We start from the raw sequence: 21,740 nt of genomic DNA on the forward strand, positions 1-21,740 counted from the left end.
ACAAGCCTGCCCCTCACCTAGAGCAGCTCGTGTATCATCTTGGAGCATGGTGCAATGATAACGTCAACTCCGGCAAATCCAGATGCAGAATCAATGGTGAAGGACAGAGTACAGGTACCTACCCTAAATACCAGCTCTCACAAAGGGGCCGCAAGAGGGAAAGGTTTTCAGGGGAGTGGCCCATCTAACAAATGAGGGACCCTTGGAGTCTTGGCTGGAACATATATCACAGTTGTGATAAGTGGGTGGTATAGGACCAACCCAGAAAAACATGGGTGATTACAGGAGAGTCCCAGGGGGTCTGCTGAGGAAGTGCATACACTGAAAATGGAATGCTCTTGGGTTTTTGGATGTCAGTGGATACTGCAGCTGTTCTCTCTGCAATTACTTGGTATATATCTTGTGGATACCTAATTATTTCCCGGTTGTCTCTCTCATTAGAACGTAAACTCCTTGAGGGAAATAATTGTTTTTTCTTTTCTTTGTCCTCCCAGTACTTGGCACATGACTTGGGGTAGAAAGCAGAGAAACATGTACATCTGTGAAATCTTACAGACAAAGATGACAGAAGCTTATAGGCAGTATTGACTCATAAGGCAAATGAAAAGCATGGTGAGAGATCCAGTTTAAGTAACATCGTTCTTAGGGCATTTAAGGATAAGAAACAAGAAAATTGGAAAAGATCTGCAAAGAGTTTTATAACAAACTCTTCACTATCAAGGAAAAGTGGAGGCGTCACATTTGGATTCTATAATCACAGTCCCAGATGTACCCAGAAGGGAACTGAAGAAAGCAGACAAGTCTAGACCAAGAAGAGATAGAATAAGTTTGTTCTGGAAGTGACACAATTTTGAGGACATCAAAGGATTGGTTTTTAAGGCACCAGTGGGAGGGGAGATACAAATATGAAAGATGTGAGAAAATCTAGGACTTCAGTATTACCAAAAAAAGGAATCCAAGACAACACCAAAATCTACCAAGCCATAAGCTTACTCATGTGAACATTAATAAATGCTTGTTGATTAAATGGGAACTGACTGTTGGACAGCCAATTTGCTAGTATAGGGAAAGCTGACAACAGCTATATAGTGTGCTTAACCATCTCCCAGAAGAAGGAGAGAAGGTCTCTGGTTGTGTTAAGGATGGAGAAGCTGCTGCTGAGGGCTATGGGAGACAGTGCCTTTGGATACCTGGCTGGCTCAAGGTCTCAAGAATAGGCATGAGATTTTGTTATTGATACAGCTACAGTTTCATCAATGATAAGAACAGTTTCCCAGCTACTCAGAACTGGTACAACTGATGTGGAAAAAAAGTATCAGAGGAAGGAAGCTTTGCTAATACAATAGCAAACAGCCTCATGGGGGTTGTAAGACATCTTTCCTGGTATGACGGGTCATTGATGTAAAGTGAAGGGATATCTTGAATCAACCAAGTTCTGCAGTGGGAAATCAAGACAGGTCTGCTGGGGTGAGGGTGGCCAAATAGGAAGAGCCATCTCTCCTGGAAGGGCAAAGGGGCTTTGGAGCAGCCTGACACAAGAAAAGGACTGGCAGAGGTAAGTTAAAGAAATCGGGCAAGCTTATGTTATAAAATGTAAACTAGATGGCCATGTATGTGTCAAGTACATTATTTTAAAAAATGATTTAATATTTTCTTTTTCCCTCTCATTACATATAACTGAATACATTCAAGAGGAGAACTGAATGTCCATTAGAAACAGATCTACTAAACTAGCCTCATGAAGTGCTTATGGGATGGAGGAGGGAGACCATATCAGACTTCAAAAACCAAGTTGTGCTCCGAACATTCTTCTTGAGTCTTTTCTATCCAGACTAAGGATTAAACAATGACTATGAAGACTGATAATATAGTGTCCTTCTATGTTGGGTAGTTCATCCCTGTGAGGATTGTATTCTAGTCATTCTATGAGAGATATGCAAAGGATGCCTCATCAGTGTATTTGGGGGGGTTGGGCCTGAATGGGGTGGGTTTGAACGTATTTGGGCTATGTATGTGGAGGGGAGTTTAAAGTTCCTAAAGAGGATGGATGTGGGTGTTATTAGGACATAACTCTATTATATCCAGACCCAGTGAACATCTCTGGTATAAACTGAGGCTGGACAACCACTGGACTTGTATGTTAGAACAGAGATTCCTTTCATGTATGGGTTGGAGTAGGTGGCTGCTAAGGTTCCTTGCAACTCTGAGTTCGGTATTTTGGTATCAGTATTGACTGGGAACAACCTTAGTTTTGGCAAAGTATTAGGAGAATATTGCCATTATCAAGTTGGGGCTCAAAGTGGACAATTCACACCTCCTGTTGGAAGATCAAAGAAAGACAGAAGCCAGTGGGGATGGTGAATATTGAAGGAACACAGGCTTCTCCACTTTGACAACAGAGCCAGGGAAGGGGAGGTTGCTCTATTGCCTGAAGAATGGAAGGACCATTGGAGGAAGAAGCTCATTGTCAATGCTGGTGCAACATCACAGCCTGGGTGAAGTGGGTATACCTAAAGGGCAATGTTCTGCTTAGGTCCTGCTTTAACAACTCCAAACTTTGGCAAGATTGACCTCAGGAGATATCCTCTTGGATATGAAGAAGCTGAAAGACCAACTGAAGGAAGTATGAGTTGATGGCACCATCCAAGAGTACCATAGTCTACATGCTCAAAGAGGTAGAATGGGAAAAGCCTGGAAAGATCCATACTGTGTTAACTATTGGGCACTGAATGAAAGAACTGAAGTGCATTAGTCTACCATGCCATGAGTTCAAGATGCCCTAGACTGTGGCTCTTATTATTGGGAAAGAGGAGAACTAGAAACACATACATTGTTTTCAGGTTTGCAAAATGTCTTATAAATATCTCATCTGATTCTTGCAACAACCCTGTGAAGTAAGTACTATTAATATCTCCATGAAGAAACTGATGCAGACAGAAGTGATTTATCCAGAGTCACAGAGAGTTAGTGAGTGTCTGAGGCAGGATTCAAACTTATATCTTCATGGCTCTGGCACAAGGAAGAAGATGGCCTTTGTCAGCTCAGCAGAATTCTACCATTTTGAAAGTAGGCCCCAGAGTGGGGTGGAGCCAAGATGATGGAGTAAAAGCAAGGACTTTCTAGAGCTCTCTCTCCTAACCCAGCCAAACACTTGTGAAAAATGACTGTAAACAAATTCTGGAGCTGCAGAACTTACAAAATGATGGTGTGATGCCAATTTCCAGGCCAAGACTGCCTGGAAGGTTGACAGAAAGCGCCATGCCGGGAGCAGAGAGCAGTCCAGCATGGGATAAATTGATTGCTGTGTTGTTGTGTTTGTCCTTTGTTCTCAAAGAGGACCATGACATCAAGGTGATGACATGACTTGCAGTTGGCTTTGATTTGAGGGAGGGAGGGCTGTGCAAGGTCACCAATCTCACTTTCTCCTCTTGAGTCATCTGGATCCAGTGACCTGATATCCATCAGGACAAGGAGAGATGGCCCAGGATGCCATGTGGGACCCTGCTAAGGTCTTATCACATTCTTACTTTGAATGAGATGCACCCATTCAATGAATAGGCTTCTTTAAGTAGTTACTCAAGGGATGGCCCCTTTAATAAAAAAAAAATCAATCTGGGAGGGGAAAACACTCAGGGTTCCTGGGTAAAAGAGAAACAGTTATTGTTTAGTATTTACAAATTGGAAGGTCAGTGGAAAAAAATCTGTCAGACCTGTGTGAGAGAGCATAGTGGTCTGGCCCCCGATCCCAGGTTGGTGGAAGGGGTAGAGGAGCCTGCAGCCCCAGCATCAGCAGGGGCAGAGGCAGAGGCAGCAGCTGTTTCTGGAACTCTAGGCCCACAGATTGTGGGGGGATTGAGCGGGTGGCAGTACATCCCCCTCACCCTCACTGGAAGCAGATAACTATCTTGACAAAGAGCTCAAAAATAAAATAATTGGCTGGGGAAATGAGCAAAAACAGGAAGAAAATCAGATTATAGAATCTTTCACATGCAACTGGGAAATAAGACATACAGCAATGGGGTATAAAAATCTATCTTGTCCTACAAAACAATAGAGGAGATGGGGAGGAGAGAAGGGAAAGGTGTGGTAGAAGGGAGGGCAGATTGGGGGAAGGGGTAATCGGAATGCATAATGTCTTAGGGTGGGTGGAGGGGAGAGATGGGGAGAAAATTTGGAACTCAAAATCTTGTGGAAGTGAATGTTGAAAACTAAAAATAAATAAATTTTAAAAAAAAAGAAAAAAAAAAAGAAAGTAGGCCCCAAAGAATCTCAAGGGAACCAGTCATGTTTCAGGGGCTTTAGGACACATGAACTACCTGACAATGGCATATCTGAACCAATCTGTCAATCAGCAAGTCCTAAGCAGCTTCCCTGTGCCAGGCTCTATGCCAAGTTCTAAGCCAGGCCCTTTGTGAGGTGCTGGGGGTACAAAGACAAAAAATGGGAGTCTTTGCTCTCAAAGAACATGTGTTATTAGAGTGACTTCATCCTCTCTGGAACATGAAAAAAGTGTGAGGCTGGTTGGAAACTGTTGGTTTGCAGCCTCAGTACAAATTTTTAAGAGCCTCTCTCTAGTACCTGGGTAGCAGTGTGTCAAGAAGTAGTAAATACAGACCCTGAGTAGAGGCACATGCCAACTGACCGTGTCCAAGGAATCGTCACCAAATAAAGACTTTCCTGGGACTTGGAGGTTATCACAAATTTAGTATTATGCTGTCATTGCTAAACCTCTCAATAATCTTACTCATGGATCTATGGATCATGGATCTATGTAGAAGGGGCAGGAAGGGTCGATTTGGACCCACCCCAAGACACAATTTGGAGATTTTGGAATAAGAAGTGTGAATAAGTCTTCAATGACTTGGCAAAATGCCTCATATTAAGGGCTAATGTTGTCTTAGGTAGACCTAGGTAAGATGTTTGCATGGCATGGCCATACCAGGCTGGCACAGGGCCAGTTTTATGCCAAGAGAATCATGGTCACAAGAACTGTATGACAGTGAGGAAACACAAATTGGAATTCTTGGTGCTCAAGGTGTTGAGAAGTCCTTTGAGTAAGTGAATAGACCAAGTATTACCCACATTCTATTAGCATTGAGTTGGATGTTGTCTGCCAAGGGTGGGTAGAGGCACCAGCCAGCTAGGAGTTCAGTCTACATTTTTGTGTAGGGAAGACCAATGAGAAAACATGCCCTGTTCAGTAGATGATGTGAGTCTGAAAATATGGTGATGCTGATAGAAGAGGTGAAGGTTACCTGTGACACACACACAGAGCCAGGCCTCTATCACATAAAGTTCCTCTGACCACTTGGAACTCCCATTGGAAAGTGTGCCATCAGTGTTGGTTGTCTCTGCATGAGTGGTAATATATTCATTACCTATGATCTAGCCATGGCTTCAGCTCAGAAAAGCTCCAAGAGATACAATAATGGTTGGATGCTCAAATTCATGGTCAAGACTTTTGGCAAGAGTAGAGAATTCTGCCAAGAAACCTTGCTGTGCAGTGAGCATGTGAGATAATGGGTGGATGAGAAGCTATCTTACACCAAAGACTGGGCCACTTGCCAGGATATAAAATAGTCCCAGAGAGAGGATGGGGCCCTACAAAATAAAACAATGCATTGCAAATGCTTATTGCTTATTGGGGAGGTAGTAAGAGTCTCTGGTGGGCAGAAGAGAATTGGATGGTTGATGAAATGGATTCTGGGAAAAGCTGCCTTCTTATAATTTGCAGAGGCCATTAGTGCAAGATAATAATAGCTCAGGAGATAATGATTCAGATGGGGAAGAAACTAAGTCTCCTGCATATCGAGAGGCAGTGACATGAAGAGGAAAGGGCTCTAGCTCAGAAGTCAGAGGACCTGAACCTGGGTTCAAATCCCCATCTCAGATGCTTATTACTGTTTAACCTTGGATATGTGACTCAACTTCCCTGAGCCTCATTTTCCTCATCTGTAAAATGGCGGGGGGGGTTGTAGTAGATAGCATCTGAGGTCCCTTCCAATCCTACATCTATGAGCCTTTGGTACCCACTGGAGATTCAGAGAACTCAGTCTAGCCTGTCCCAGACATAGGAAGACTTCTGTTCAAACAGTGGGGACACAGCCCCTTTCTAACCTAATAATTCAGCTGAGGAGGTCCTGAAGGAATGGAGGGATTTTATAGAGCCTGGAGACTATAAGATTCAGGCTGAGCCTTCTACAACCTCAGGGATGGGATGGCAGATTAGTGGTCCATGGATACTGAACTGTCATCATGGGCCTTAGATAAGCTCAGGAAGCATCATAGAAGTTCCAGGCCTATAGGGCCAATGACTTATGATGTTCTGGGAAAAACAGGAGAAGTGGTTATTCATGTAAAAAAGGTTAACCAGAACTATGTTATGGGCTACTTTATGTACTCTATACATACACAGGTATCATGGTGTACCTTGCATAATTTGTAGGGAGTGCAAATTCTAATTGTTGGGGAAAACAGAACAGTTCAGAGTCTGGGAGGCTTGTTGGCAATCACATGCACATAGGCTCATAGGATCTTAGATTCAGACCCCAAAGGGTCTTCAAACGTCATCTAGCCCAATTCCCGCAAAGAATTTCAGGGGCCCAAGGAAGATGGCAGTTAGTGTCCAAACCTGGACCATCTTGTAGTCACATGGAAGGCTATGGATGGTGAAGTTTTCCAGATGCTATTTGCAAATTACATTGTGATGGCTGCTTCAAGCCCATGGACATCATAAGGCCACCCACATGGGATCCATAATCACTCTCAAGAGTTTAGCATCACCATCCACAAATGAAATACCAAGTGGAGGAAGAATTTCTACTGTTTGGATAAGGATATGCAGTTGAATAACTTTCCTATAGGATATCTATCTATCTATCTATCTATCTATCTATCTATCTATCTATCTATCTATCTATCTATCTATCTATCTATGTATCTATCTATGTATCTATCTGTCTGCCTGCCTGTCTGTCTGTCTGTCTGTCTGTCTCTATCTATCCATCCATCTTTAAGTATATATACATTTCTGGATGTGCACATTGTGTATACACAATGCACATGTTTGTATATATGTATGTGTGTGTGTTCACATATATTCAAATCTGGCCTCAGACACTTAGTAGCTGTGTAACCCTGAACAAGTCACTTCACCCTTGCCTCAGTTTCCTCATCAATAAAATGGGGATAATAACAGCACACACCAGGGCTGTTTTGAGGATAAAATGAGGTAATATTTATAAAAAGCACTTGGTACAGCGCCCAGCACTATGTAAATGTTAGCTATTATTACAAATATGAGTGAGTGTGTACACATAGATGCTGTAAACGGACAGACAAGGAGCTAGACTCACAATCGAGGAGAATGGGCTTGATTTGGGGAACCATAAAATTCTTTTTGCAACCTTGTTTTCCCCTGAAAACAAAACCCCAAGCAGACCTCCATTCTTCTAGCATTTTGTGGCTGTAACTGATCATGGCAGGCTCAGAAGATCTGATGCTGAGGACCCCTCAGAGGTCATGGGAGAGTGCATGGGGGCCATGAGCACATTCTACTTCACTAAGTACAGAGAATTATTCAGGAGAAGCAGAGGGAGAGATGTAAAATACTTGTAAGATCTGAAGAAAGAAGAGAACACAGGTGGACCACAAGCGATCACCACTGGAGGCTGCCCATTCTCCACGGGTGTCAAGAGAAGGAAACAAGCATTTATTAAGCCCCTACTATGTGCTAGGCACGGCACTTTACAAATATTATCTCATTTGATCTTCACAGCATCCTTGGGAGTGGGTGCTAGTACGCTATTATACTTCCTATTTTACAGCGGAGGCAAACAGAGGTTGAGTAACCCCAGAGTCACACAGATAGCAAGGGTCTGAGTCAGGATTTGAACTCAGAGACACAGATGAAGGCCCTGAACACTGGGTGAATTGTCTGTTACAAAATTATAGGACAAAAGTAGCATAAGGTAAATGGGTAAAGATTATTGCCATCTGCAGTAATCACTGGCATTTATATAACACTTCAAAATTTGCAAAGGGCTTTCCTGATTTAACTCACTGGATCCTAGTGACAATCCTGGGAGGCAGGTGCTATTATTACCCCCATTTTACAGAAGAGGAAATTGAGACAAATACAGGTTAAGTGACTCACCAAGGTCACACACCTAGCAAGTGCTTGAGGTTGGATTTGAACTCAGGGCTTCTTGACTCCAGGCCTAGCAATCTATCTGCTGGAACATTTAGCTGCCTCTTGGAGGGAATACCCACATTGATAAAATTGAGTATTAGAGTTAGAAAGTTCCCTTGACTCAAAAGTCAGATAGAAATTCATGGCAATGACTTTGATTCGGCTAATAGGAGGGGGCAAAACTCAAGATAGACTCAAGGTCTGTGCATTCTAATTAGCTTGATGGCAGTTCCATGTTCCAAAAGAGCTAAGCCCCTGTCAGAGAAGATTGGGAGTTAATAAGCCTCTCTCTTTATGAGAGAAAGCAGCTGAGATTTTCTCTTTTGGTCTATGGACTGGTTATGTGTGAAAGCTTGGCTTTCTAAAAGGCTTGATGCTTAGGCCCTGGAGGCTATGCTGGAAGAGAAAGGAAGGAGGAAGGAAGGGAGAGAGACAGAGATAGACAGACAGAGAACCATAGAAAAGTGGCATGACCCCCAGGTACAAGTTCAAGACAGAACAGTGTCAGACAGAGGCAGATCGAGATAACAATATAATGACCAGAAGACACTGGTGTCTCTGTTTTGAGTTTTTCTTTGACATGTTCTCTAAGTGTGTGCTCCCACGCATGATCCCTTTATGTGTTCACTATTCCTACTGATGGCCTGTGTATCTATGTGCAGGATAGTATGACTAAGATTCATGGAAGGGGAAGATCATTCTATCACTATTTTTTTTTTTAACTGATTTGTGTTGTTTGGCTGACTAATGGAAGTAAACACATTGGTGGGGGCTCACTAGCTTTGGTTTTAAGTGGATACAGACTTGTAGAATATCTTGAATCCAGAATAGCTTTTCTGGGGTGGAAAGGGTCTCACACTGAACGAGGGGAAGAGACAAGTCCAGCTTGGTGGGAACATCTAGTATATGGAAGAGGTTAATAGTTGAGAAGCCTGGAAAAGGTAATGTGGCACCAGACTGTGCAGGGCTTCAAATTCTAGGCAAATTCTAGACTTGAGAAGTCTCAAGGAAGGGCCATCTGTTGTGATCTTTGGGGTGACCTGTCTTTAAGTATTCTGAAGGGTTTTCCTGTAGAATAGGGAGCATAGGCTAGAGTTGGAGTGGCCCAGGTCATCAGATCCTAGATCACAGATTTGGAGGGCTTCAGAAGCCATCCAGTTCAACCCTTCCATTTTATAGATGAAGAAATTAAGGCCTAGAGCACTGAAGTGACTTGCCCAGGATCACACAGCTAGAAATGATCTAGGTCTTCCTGATCTCAAGTCCAGCACTCCCCTCACTGCCCCATATTGGTGTGCTCGCTCTAGTCCTAGGGGCAGAAGGAAGAACATTGGCTGGTGGTGTCCTCCTCTTCAAGAGCTGGGCCACCACTAGTTGGTATGTTGTCAAGGAAAAGTAAAGGGTGTTGAGAATGAGAGTGTGGGTCAAGAATGGCAAACCCTGCAGATAGGTCAGGAAAAAGAAGGTTGGCAGAAAGAGATTTGGTGATGGGGAGTTCACTGGTGACCCCCACCTATCTTTGGTCTGATTCACAGAAGTGCCTGAACGACCAAGAGAGGAGGAATAGGTGTGGGAAACAAGTGAGAGCTCAGGTCTGGGGAATCACCTACAGTGCTGAAGCCCTTGAGGGGCTCTAGGAAGGATACATTTACCTTTGTTTCCAGCTCTCCACACCACCCTCATTCACCTCTCATCATTCCTTTCCTCCCCATCCTTGTCATCTTCTTACCATGCTCTAAACATGGATATTTCCCTGAGGACCATGGCCTTTGTGTCTGGGGTTTGGGAAAGGAAGATGTATCCCCCACTTCTGAACCCTTTAGGAATTTATGACATCAGCTGGCCACTTTTAGTCTTCAGTCATCTAGCCTTCCGGGGTTCCAGGCTGTTCTCAGATGAAGGCTGCCCCAACCCATTCTTTAGAGGATTAGAGGGGTTTTTCTTAGGATCTCTACTCTGCCTCCCCTGGTTCCCTGTCATTTTAGGCACTGAGCCTTTATATATTCCACATCAGAAGCAAGTTCTGTGACAGTCATATTAGAGAAAATAAGGGTCAGACGCAGTCTCCCTCCAATCTTCTCACCTGGAGCTTGGTCACCATTTCCTCAAACAGCTTCCGGGCTTCAGGGCTTCCAGGTTCTTTGAAGTAATCTACAATCCCGATCTGTACCACAATGGACTTGAGGTTCCTGCAAACACCTTGGAAGAGGAGATGACACAGGTCCTGGTTGGGCGCAAGACTCAAAACTTGGGGAAATAGCCACAGGCCTTGTTAAGTTTCTCAGACACCAGAGGCCAACCTATACTAGGACACTAATACTCAAAACTTGGATGCCAAGGGAAGGGTTGGGGATTTTTACCTGGACTTCCAGAGGACTAGAAATTATGCATTCATTCATCTTTTCCTCTGTTCTTAATCCATCCATTCAGTAATCCATCCTTCCCTTCATTCATTCACAAATCCACCCACTCATCCATCCCTTCATTCATTAATCCACCCATCTTTTCATTCATTAATCCATCTATCACTCTGTCATTCATTAATCAACCCAGCCATCCTTCTAATCATTAATACAATCACTCATCCCTTCCTCCATTCATGAATCCATCCGCTTATCTCTCTATTCATTCATGAATCTACCCATCCACCCTTACTTCCACTCGTTAATCCATCCAACCATCTCTGCATTCATTAATCCATTCACCCCTCTAATCATTAATCACTCTGTCCCTCTACTCACTAATCCAACCATCCATCCATCCCTCCATTCAGAAGAAATGAGGCTGGTGGCCTTGCACAGCCCTCCCTCACTCAAAACAAAGTCAAGTGCAGGTCCTGTCATCATTTCTCTGACGGCATGGTCTTCTTTGGCAACAAAGGACAACACAGCAACAACCTATCCATTCACCTATCAGACACTTACAAAGCCCCCTCCATGTGCAAAGCACTGAGATGTGGAGGTAACTAAAAACCCCAGCGTTGAAAGTCACGAAGAACTTAATTCCCCCTCAGCCCTAGTTCCCACTGGTTTCTTCCTAGAGTCCCCCAGCCTCACCCTTCGCCCCAGAGATTGGCATGTCATTGATACATGAGCCACAACAGGACAAGACCAAGCATGGTGGGGCATGCTGACTGTGAGGAGTGGCCCTGGCTTCCCCAGTCACTCACTGTTGAAATGCAGCAAGGCCTTCGGGGTGACTGGGGTGGCTGTGAGCACCAACATCTCCAGGCCCTTCAGCCCCTCTCTGCAGACCTCAGCTGCCACCTCCTGGGTGATCTCTGCCACGTGGTCTAGCTCCAGTACCTGAAGCCTCATGCAGTTCCGGGCTGGGTAGAGGGAAACCGAGGAAAGGTCAGGGCTGAGCAGCTTCCTCTATCTCCTGGACAGCTTAGCTTCCCCATTAAGGGGAGACAGTCTGTAGATTTTGCTTGATCCATCGCCTCCCTTCCTTGGCTAAATCAATCTCCAGCCTCTCAGTAAAAGGATTCCCCTCACTCTCTGCACCGCTACCCCCAAGCTGGAATAGATTCCGCGCCTTCCCCCTGGCCCTGGGAAATGAGCCACTAAAAACTCTACAGGATTTTTCTCAGCCTCTCTTCAATCTTGCTAAGCCACGCCCTCAGTCTTCATGCCTCATCTGTCTGGGTCACTCCCTGTTCAATTCTGGGTCCTGTTCCTTGGTCCCCACCAGACCCTCCCTCTTTCCCAAGATGTGGCCACAATACCCCATGCTAGAGGCATGGATCGTTTGACTTTCTGAGGGGAATAATTCAGGGGTAGGAACCCCCAGGTTATTACCTGGGGACTTATACTCTCCCCTTGGGGGGGACTTACCAAGTGATGCTAGGCCCTGCACGCCGCAGCCTGCTCCTCCTACACCCAGAGCCCTTAGGTGGGGCCAGCATCGGCCTATCATCTGCAGGCACCGGTTACTGAAGCGTGTGGGCTGCTGGCTAGAAGACAGGGTGGAGGGAGCCAAAGTGGAAAGTGAGAAGAGAGGTCCGAGCAGCCCCTGGAAGTACTCATTGTCCTCAACTGAACCCCCTAGACTGTATCTCTGCATCTGGCAACTTCTCCTCTGCCTCCTCTTCCAACAAGACTTCCTATCTGTCCCACCAGGCCTCCCCATGAGGCTCCAGTGGCTGCTTCTCCTTCAATCTCTGTTCCAAAGTGCATTATTAATCCTGCACAGTAAAACCCTGAGTCCCCTTGTCTTTGTCTCTAACTACTTAGTACGTCACAGATTTGGAGGCCTGGAACCTTAATAGGCTCTGTCAGCTGTGGGACGTAGAGGCCAGAAAACCCAACAGAATTACGGGTTACACAGAGAGGGGGCAAAACTTCCATATACCAGGAGGCAATGCTCCCACTGTGCTCTGTCCTGGGCAGATTGCATCTGGAGCAGTGGTCAGTTCTGGGCACAGAAGTTTAAGGCAGACACTGATAAGCCAGGGCATCCTCCTTAGGGAGGGCAGTCAGAGTGGGGAAGGCCTTTCTTCACTCCTTGCCCCACTCTCTCCTCTTCTAGATTGTGAGCACCGAGAAGGCAAGACTTCATCCCCCTTCCTCTCTGGCTGCCCATCCCTGCCAGAGCCCTGCTGTCCTGACGGTGAGGGTCTCAGTCACCTCTGACATCCAGGCATGCTCCAATCACACTTCATTGTACTCCCTGGATATCTTCTCACCTTGTCTGTACCACCCCCTCCCCTGCCACTCTCTATTTATGAGATCATAATCTAATCACTACTACCATTGAAAAGTCAATTCATTGCCTATGATTTTACTCACCATCCCTGAAACGCCCCAAACCAAAGTATCCCTCCCCGGCTGCCACTCCCCTGTCGATGAGAGTGTGTCTACTCCATTAAAACGTTATAGGAAACAGAGTCAATGACTTTAATGGATCTCATTGCTTTTCTGTCACTTATATTTCCCAGTGTAGCCATTCACCCCCTCCCTTTCCAGAGAGCCCCCTCTTGTTTCTTAGCTTAGCGTGGCACACCCATGTGCCTAATAAATGTGGATTGATTGGCTGGAATAAAAGAAGGGAGGAGGGAGAGACAATTGGCAAAACTAGCCAATGCATCAAAAGCCCTTTCCTCTCCTCTGCACATGAGCAAGGAGAGATGCTTCTTCATGTCTCTTCTTTGGAGCCAAGCTTGGTCATTATATTTTTATATGCTCCATACAAGTACCATCCACTATATCTATTACACCAGGCTGCATTGTTTCATGGTTGTTCTTAAACGTTTTTTCATGGTTGTTTTCAAACCGAGGGGAGGGAGGTAAGGCTCTATGATTGACAAAGCATTTTATATACATGATTGTTGGGTCCTCATAGCTACCCCAGAAAGGCATTATTGAATGATATTGTGCCCATTTTACAGACAATGAAACTGAGACTTGGAGAAGGGATGTGACTTGTGAGATGATAGGATTGAGAGTTGGGAAGGACCTTAGGAGTTATTGAGTCCATCTCTCCTTTTTCTCCTTTTGAAGAAACTGGGGCCCAGTGAGGAGACTGTGGTCCAAGTATGGTCGCTCCAATGTGTGGAGCCAAGACTTGGGTGTTAATGTTCTGTGCCCAAGCTTCCTGCTCTCTCCCCTGTTTCTGTGGACCTCACTTGGGAGTTTCTGGATCAAGGGCCCAACCCCCCAGCAGCCTCTGCCCCTACTCACCAGGGGTGTAGAGGGGCCACCTGGAGAGAGATGATCTCCCTACAGCCAGCCCCCAGGGCCCAAATGACTTCATGGCCCACGGGATCTGTCGCACTCCTGCTGGGAAAGGAAATGGAGTAAGGGTCCCCTTCTGACCACTCCCGTGTGTGCCTGGGAGCTCCACGGCCACAGACGCCCTCACTCAACACTTCCATCACCCTCCCTCATTGGAGGCTGTGCAGTGTATGGGGGTTTTCGCTTTCAAAAATTCCACTCATATGTTTTGTTTTTATATTACCTTCATTTCCAAAATATATCCCTCTCCCTCCCCAGTGAGTCAACCCCTTGTAACTCAGAATAGAAAAAATTTAAAAAGTAATTCAGCACAACTATTAAACGCAGCAGTTGAGTCTGACAATGTAAATGCAGTACTCCACAACCACAGCCCCCCCTGCCAAAAAGGGAAGGAGGTAAGGGGTGCATACTTTAAAATGTCCAAAGGGCTTTCCCCATTACAATCCTATGAAGAAGAAAGCTGTACAAGACACACTGAGGCCCAGAAAGGTTAAGCCACATCCCCAGGGTCACACAGCAAAGTGTTCAGTGCTCCTGCCTCTGTACCCATTGCCTCTCACTATACCACTGAGGTATCATGGTGATGTCATTTTGGTCCTCTTTGAGAACAAAGGACAATGACCAACCAACCAACTAACCAAGTGCTGAGGTAGTGGAGTAAACCAGTGGTCATCTCAGACCAGGGTTCAGAGAATGCTTCTTAGGGGTGAACTTTAGTAACCAAATGACATTTAGTGGTGGCACTGGAGAGATTCGGAGGGGAGGCATCTTCCTCTGCCTCGTGGGATCTCACTTATTGCTGCCTCCACACATACGCCATGCATTCCCCTATCAGACCCACCTGTAGGTGACAGCTTGCAGGGCCCGGCAGTAGCAGCTGGCCAGCCAGAGGGAGCGATCTGTGAGCACATTGGGGCAGTGGGAGATGCGTAGAATCAGCAGGTTTCCCCCGGCAGCTTTGAGTAAGGACTCCAGCCCTGCTTCCAGGCACCCCCTAGGAATATGACCAGGTGGTCAGGGGGCCACCCCACAGAATCCTGACACCAACTCAACAGTTTAGTCCAACAAGTATTTATAAAGTCCCTAAGATGTGCCAGGTACAGGGAAGAAAAAAGTAGTTCCTACTTTCAAGGAGAAGGAAATTAGGCTCATAGAGGGGACCCTAGAAGTCAGCTAGGCCAAGCATTCCATGTTGGAGATGGACAAATCATGGCCCAAGGATGTGAAAGAGGTGACATGAGAAGGAGGTTAGCTCTGGACCTGGGTTCAAATTCATTCTCTGGCAGACACTACCTGTGTGACCTTGGACAATCCCAGTTTCCTCATTTCTAATAATAATAGCTAGTATTTATCTAGTACTCAGGATTATAAAGCATTTTACATATATCATCTCATCTGGTCTCCCCCAAAGCCCTGTCAGGCAGGTGCAATTACTGTCCCCATTCTTCAGATGAAGAAAGTGAGCCTGAGAACTGAAGTGCCTTGTCCAGGGCTGCACAGTCAGTGAGATTTGAACTCAGGTCTTCTAACTCCCATATTCTCTCCTCCCAGTAGAACGTAAGAGTAGTGACACATTTTTGTCTTTGTATACTCAGTGCAGTTCCTGGCACACACTAAGTGCTTCATAAATACTTTGTGGATAAGAATGAAGATGTGGCAGTCTCTGCTGCCCCCCATTCCACCATCGTATGATTAGCCTGGCTGATCCGTGGCCTCCTGGCCTTGCCCAGTCCTGGGGCACAACCCTTCCCAGCCACCTCGTCCCTCATGCTCGCCTACCTCGTGCTCCTCAGATACTCCTCCTTGCCCTCTTTCTTTCCCCGCTGCCTGGGTTTCAGGTTCTGCAGAGTCAGTGAATGTGTCTGGGTGCACCACTGGGACAACATTGCCAAGAACTGGGAGGGGGGAAAGCCAAGTGTGAGGGTCTCAGGGCACAAGCCTGGAGACACCACCGGGGCTAATGGAGAATGTAGGCAAAGGAGAGGAAGCTGGCAAAATCAACCTATCCCAAAACAAGAAGGAAGCACCTACTATGTGTTCAGCCCTGGGCTTATAAACTTTTCAAATCCAAGGTCTAGTTGGAGAGAGAGCCTTCCTTCTACCTAGGAGATGGAGGACAATGAAGACGAGTACAAGTGCAGCCATGCAGATTGGGAGGATGGAGATAGGAGAGACAAGGAGCGGTGAGGAAGCACTGGGGATTGTGCCGAACAGGGGAGAAGGCTTTTTTTTTCTTTTTTCAATTTTATTGACATCTTTTTTTAAAAATAATATCTAGACTTCCTACTGTTTCTTCCCTTCTCCCTTGTATAGAGAGCTATGGGAAAAGCACTTATTAATCACCTACCATGTACTGAGCACTTTATGATTATCATCTCATTTGACCCTTACAAGGAGGTAAGTGGTGTTATTATCCCCATTTTACAGAAGGAGAAACTGAGGTAGACAAGAGAGTAAGTGACGTGCCCAGGGTCACACAGCTAGTAAGCATTTGAGGTCAAATTTAAACTCAGGTCTTCCTGACCCTTGGCTCAGCCAAACTAATAATCCATTGAAAAGGCTGACATCTTCCTAGCATTCCCCACCCACAGTGCCCACCTCTGCAAACAAGCAAGGGGGGCTAACTTTTCTTCTTTTCTTTAGGGTTGTGCCTGGTCATGACAAATTAATAGCGTTTAGTCTGAATTGATCTGTGGTTCTTTCTTTTTTTCCTTCCAGCTTTAAATAGTATTTTTCCCCCAATTATATGGCAAGAAAATTTTTAGCATTCATTTTTACAAGATCTTGAGTTTCAAATTTTTCTCCCTCCCCTCTCCTCATCTGAAAATGGTAGGTAGTCTGATATGGTTTGTACATGTGTTCCATGTGAAACATATTTCCATATTTGTTACAGTTGTGGAAGAAGAAACAGATCAAAAGGGAAAAAAAAGTGGTTCTTCTTTCTACAACCACATTACTGAAGTCACTGTGTGTGCTGCCTATTCAGTCCCGCTGCATTTACTCTGTATCAGTTTATATAAGTCTCCTCATGCTTGTCTTCGTCACAGTCATCCTTTCTGACAGGGTAGTAATATTCCACTATATCCACGGACCACAACTTATTAGGCCCTTCCCCAGTCAATGGGTGTCTACATTGTTTCCACTTCTTTGCTACTATGAAAATTGTTATAAATATTCTGGTGTATGTGGGTCTTTTCTTTCTATCAGAGGAGATTGACTTTCAGTTACTTTCTCAGTGCAATTTCAAATTGTTTCTTGGAATGGCTGGATCTTTTACTGCTCCACCAACACAACAATTCCCAACTTTTGTCATCTTTACCAATATGCTGCATTAGGGGTGAGACCTCAGAGTTCTCTTAATATGCACTAGAATATACTTTTTTAAAAAATAAGAACAATTTTGGGGAACGTTCTTTCATATAATTGTCCAAAGTTTGCAATTCTTTTTATAACTTTTACATCCTTTGACCGCTTATCTACTGGAGGAGGATGGACGGCTTTTGGAGTTACATGTTTATGCTGGAGTTCAGTCATTTGAGTCGTGCGCATCTCCAGGACCCCTTTGGGGTTTTCTTGGCAAAGACACAGAAGGGGTTTGCCATTTCCTCCTCCAGCTTATTTTACAGGTGAGGAAATTGAAGAAGATAAGGTTAAGTGACTTGCCCAGGGTCACATAGCTAATAAGTGTCTGAGGCTGGATTTCAACTCAGGAAACTGAGTCTTTCTCATTCTAAGCCCAGTGCTTTATCTACTGCACCATATATTTATGTTAGTTGTCTATATAACTACATTTATGTTATCTACATAATTTTGTCATCATGCCTTTACCAGAGATGTGCAACACAGAAATTTTTTCCTGGTTGATTGCTTTCCTTCTTAGTTGCATTAATTTTGTTTGTGCAAAAGTCTTTTTTTTAATTTCTTGGTCAATCCCAGCCTTTACAGAGAATTCAGTTCATGAAATCTTCATGTGGACTTTGGTGCAGACTTAAGTATTGTCTAGGTTTTCTAGACCACTCACCATAAGGTGAGGAGAAAAAAAAACCTTTGGATTAGCTACTGAACTGGAACTCAGAGGCAGGCCAATGACTCTCAAGAGGGCAACTCTGGGCTCTTTCCTGCCTGGTTGCAATTAAGGGAAAACAAGTTTTAAGATTCCAGACTTCAATCTACCCCCCTAGGTCCACATGTGGCCATAAATGTGAGCTTCTGTTTTTTGCCTCTGTGTGTTTTCTTTCTCCTGTTTTGGGGTGAGGAAATATGGAAAATGGTTTGACATTATAGACTGTGGAAGGCTGGAAGAAGGAATCTCTACAAGTCTGTGAAAGGAGTATAGGACAGAATTTATTACCAGGCAAGGCGTCGACTGAACTTTGAGGGACTCATCCAGCAGGAAAGCCAAGTTCAGAAATGAACTTGATGGGGCAAATGCTGATAGCAGCTATTTTAAGTACAGTCCACTCTTCCCAGGGACTGAGGTGACAAAGGTGATAATATGCCCCTGGCTTTGGGGAAAATACCCTGTAAATTCTCATAAAATATTACTTTATCAAAAAGCTATTAAATGACTAAATGACACTGCGGAGAACACACCAGAATGGGGGCTCAAGTTTATAGTGCTATAGAAAACCATCCTATCGTCCCTCCAGAGTTCCCTCAGAACTCCAAGCAGGGAATTGTAGCCAACCTTCCTCCTGGGGACCCATCTCGTCAGTGTGAGTGGGAATTGAGAAAAGGATCTCCAGAATTTACAAGTTACATAGATGTAGCTTTAATTTTTCACAGATTAACATATCCCATGATTCAAAGTCATGTAGCATCAGAAGAATACTGAAATTAAAAAAGATGGAGCTTTACTTTATGGAGGAACTTAGAGTTAATGAAAGTGCAGAGCCATTATTTGGAAATTGGTGAATGCAATTTGGTCCACTGCCATCTTCTTTTCAGTTATGGTTCTGTCTCATTGTCCTTGTGCCATGTCTATTCAGAGTACATGTATTGATGGTCAAGCTTGTCCACCCAACTACATATTAGACATAATATACATGGACAATAGCTATTTTTTATCCACTTGGTGTTTCCTGTGTGCATAGTTAGGTCAAACTTGACCTCATGTTCCTGGAATTGATTCAATTAGGACAATTTCATCTGCAAATGGGAGCATCTAGAGGACCTTACGATCTACAAGGAGTCCTTTCTGCCATTGGGATTTTGCTGGATAACCTCCATGATAGTGGCAGGCACCTTTGGTGAGCATACCTGTGTTCCTGTTTTATGCCTCTTATAATGTCGAAAATCAGGGGGTTAAACCAAGTTATCTCTGTTGTCAGATTTCTCACAGAATCAAGGTATAAATTTGGCATATCCATGGGAGACACCTTGTTGGAAAGTCTTCAAGGGAAAGTTTTGTTCTACTGAATCAAGTGCTTTTGTAAAAATAGTCCAGAAGCATTGAGACACAGTGGGATATTGTACTCTCTGGGCCTTTCAGGCAACTGCATTACCATAAAAATATGGTCTTCTGGAGGATTTTTTTGGGGGTCAAATTTGGCCTGTTTCTCAAGTCTTGCATCAAGGATGCCTTTGACATGTGTGAAGATTATCCTCAAGGATTTTATAGAAATGAGAAACTAGGTGTGGGACTTCAAAGTTAGAGGTATTTGCTTGGTTGTCTTTTTGGGAAATATTGTGTAAATATTGGTTATTATAGTTATCTGTGTCAGTGTCTAATCCTACCACTAGGGTGCTTAGCAGAATGCCTTGCACATAGTTGGTGCTTAATAAATGGTGACTTGAAGGGAATCTAAACTTGGTATTTCCCTCGCCATCCCTTCAGTGCCTAGTGCATTGTTTTGTATACAGCAAATACCTTAATAACAGTGAGGAACCACTGCAGGGGCGCAGATAAGGGGTTATATGACTAAAGTGGTGTTAATCTGGGGGTCCTGTGTCCCATGAACCAGAAGGAGATGATGCTGGTGGCAGAAACCAGTTGGGAGGGGTTGGAAAGAGGGAAGAGTGGAGAGATGGTGTGGGGGAGCAGGAGGCTGGGTCAGGTACCTTGGAGCACACGCGGGCATTCTCTAGCAGCACACGAGTCCAGACAGCAGGATGCCGGGCCACAAATCTCCAGTCCTTGCAGACCTCAGCAGCATGCAGGAGGGTACGGGTGTCCAGGTAGGTGAAGATACAGAAGAGGGCCGCCCGCATCTTCAGAATCTCTGGGCTGATGACTTCGTTGGAGCGCGAGGGGCTGCCACCATCAGCCTGCCGGCCCCGCCCGCTGCCCCCCTCTGAGCGGGCTGGAGGACCTAACACAATGTCAGCGGGGTGCACGGTGGGGAAACTGAGGCATGGGGTAGGGGAGGAGAAGGCAAGGAAGGGAGTGGTGGGGAGCTGGCAGGAACAGGAGGGGCATGTCAGGTATTGGGGGGAGGAAGGGGTTGGACCATGGATGCCCCTGGAGAGCATGGACAGTGTGCTGGCAAGGGGGAAGGAAGAGGAAATCCTGCTCTCTATACAGAGCTTTAACTAGAGGCAGGGGTGGGGAGAAAGTAACATGAGGCACCAGGAAATATTCAGCCATGAGGGTGAGGAGATTTTCTTATATTCTTTGCTTCCCTTTGATTTTGGAAGTTAAATTACTTGGACAGAAGCGTAGGTTTTGTTCCTGACTTTCTCACTGGCCCTGGGTAAGTCACTGTATCTTTCTGGCCCTCAATTTCCCCCTTCTGTAAAATGGTAACAGTCATCTCACTCCCAGGTGATGATGAGTTGGGACATATGCACACGTGCAAGTTTTTCCTCCTCTCCAGGGTGGGGAAGGAGCTAGAAGGGGCCTCGAAAGCCATCCAGTGCAGCCCCCTTCCTTAATGGGTGAGGACGCTGAGGCTCAGGCAATTGAAGCAATTTACCCATAGTCACACAAGCATTAAGTGTCAGAGGCAGGATGTAAGCTGAGGCCTCAGACTTGAGAGCCCTAGATAGTAGAGAGGGAAAAGGGGCACTGAGGGGCAAAGGAGGAAAAGAAATGAGGCATTGACTGGCGACTCCCTGCCTGTCCCCTCCCAAACCACACAACCAAGGGCCTGGGCACTCACCGGACAGTCGGCAGCTGCTGAGGGCTCGGGGTGGCGTGGGTCCAGAGGCCGAGGCTTCAGAGGGCCCTTCGGCCTCAGACTCGGTGGTCCGGGAGCCCACATCAGAGACATCACCTTCCTCGCCCTCTGTGCTGTGCCTGCGAGGCCTCCGCTGCCAGTTCTGGATGGCCTGGCGCCTCAGGCCTGAGCTCCGGGGCACTTGGGGCCTCTCCAAGCCCCCTCCGCCCTCAGCCCGGGCCCCTGGTCCTCCAGCACCGCCATCCCCAATGGCCGCCTCCTCTGAGGGGTAGGGGTCTGCGGTGTCACTGTCGTAGCAACCGGAGCTCTGGGACACGGCCTTTGCTCGGCTGGAGGCCCTGGGTGGAGGCAGGAAAGGCCAGAGGAGGCAGCAGTGAGGAGGGGTGGGGCCAGGAAGACCCAGTCAAGGGTGACCCACTACTTAAACAACCTTCCCAAATTTCCCCTCCTCCAGGGAGCCTTCCCAGATTGATCAGAGAGTAGCAGACAGGTCAGTGCAGGCTCTGCCATGATGGCTGAAGAAGGCAGAGTGAAGGGTCAACAGCTCTTCCCAGGGGAATAGCTGGGTGGGGGTAGGATGGGGTGTGGGGTGGGGGGCTGGGATCGCAAGAGCTTACCCTGTGCTGGAAGAGGAGCGGTGATTAGACACGGCGTATGTGTTGTGCATGATGGGACCTGAGTGCCGGTCCCGCTGTG

The 21,740-nt window shown here is 45.8% G+C and overlaps 1 protein-coding gene across 2 annotated transcripts in view; it reads right to left on the reverse strand.

Annotated features, from left to right (window-relative positions):
* Window positions 1-21,740, reverse strand: part of FBXO41 (F-box protein 41) — a 46,142-nt gene that overhangs the window by 8,088 nt on the left and 16,314 nt on the right. The window contains exons 4-12 of one of the 2 annotated variants that reach the window (XM_072628813.1): window positions 21,662-21,735; window positions 21,027-21,382; window positions 19,987-20,228; window positions 15,706-15,821; window positions 14,768-14,920; window positions 13,873-13,968; window positions 12,028-12,146; window positions 11,361-11,519; window positions 10,275-10,390 (exon numbers count right to left, since the gene is read on the reverse strand). In XM_072628813.1, coding sequence (XP_072484914.1) covers window positions 10,275-10,390; window positions 11,361-11,519; window positions 12,028-12,146; window positions 13,873-13,968; window positions 14,768-14,920; window positions 15,706-15,821; window positions 19,987-20,228; window positions 21,027-21,382; window positions 21,662-21,735 — 1,431 coding nt within the window. Of the gene's footprint in view, window positions 1-10,274; window positions 10,391-11,360; window positions 11,520-12,027; window positions 12,147-13,872; window positions 13,969-14,767; window positions 14,921-15,705; window positions 15,822-19,986; window positions 20,238-21,026; window positions 21,383-21,661; window positions 21,736-21,740 lie in introns of both variants that reach the window. The other variant, XM_072628748.1, reaches the window with a different exon arrangement.

This window comes from Notamacropus eugenii, chromosome 1, assembly GCF_028372415.1.
Source record: "Notamacropus eugenii isolate mMacEug1 chromosome 1, mMacEug1.pri_v2, whole genome shotgun sequence".
Taxonomy (NCBI): domain Eukaryota; kingdom Metazoa; phylum Chordata; class Mammalia; order Diprotodontia; family Macropodidae; genus Notamacropus; species Notamacropus eugenii.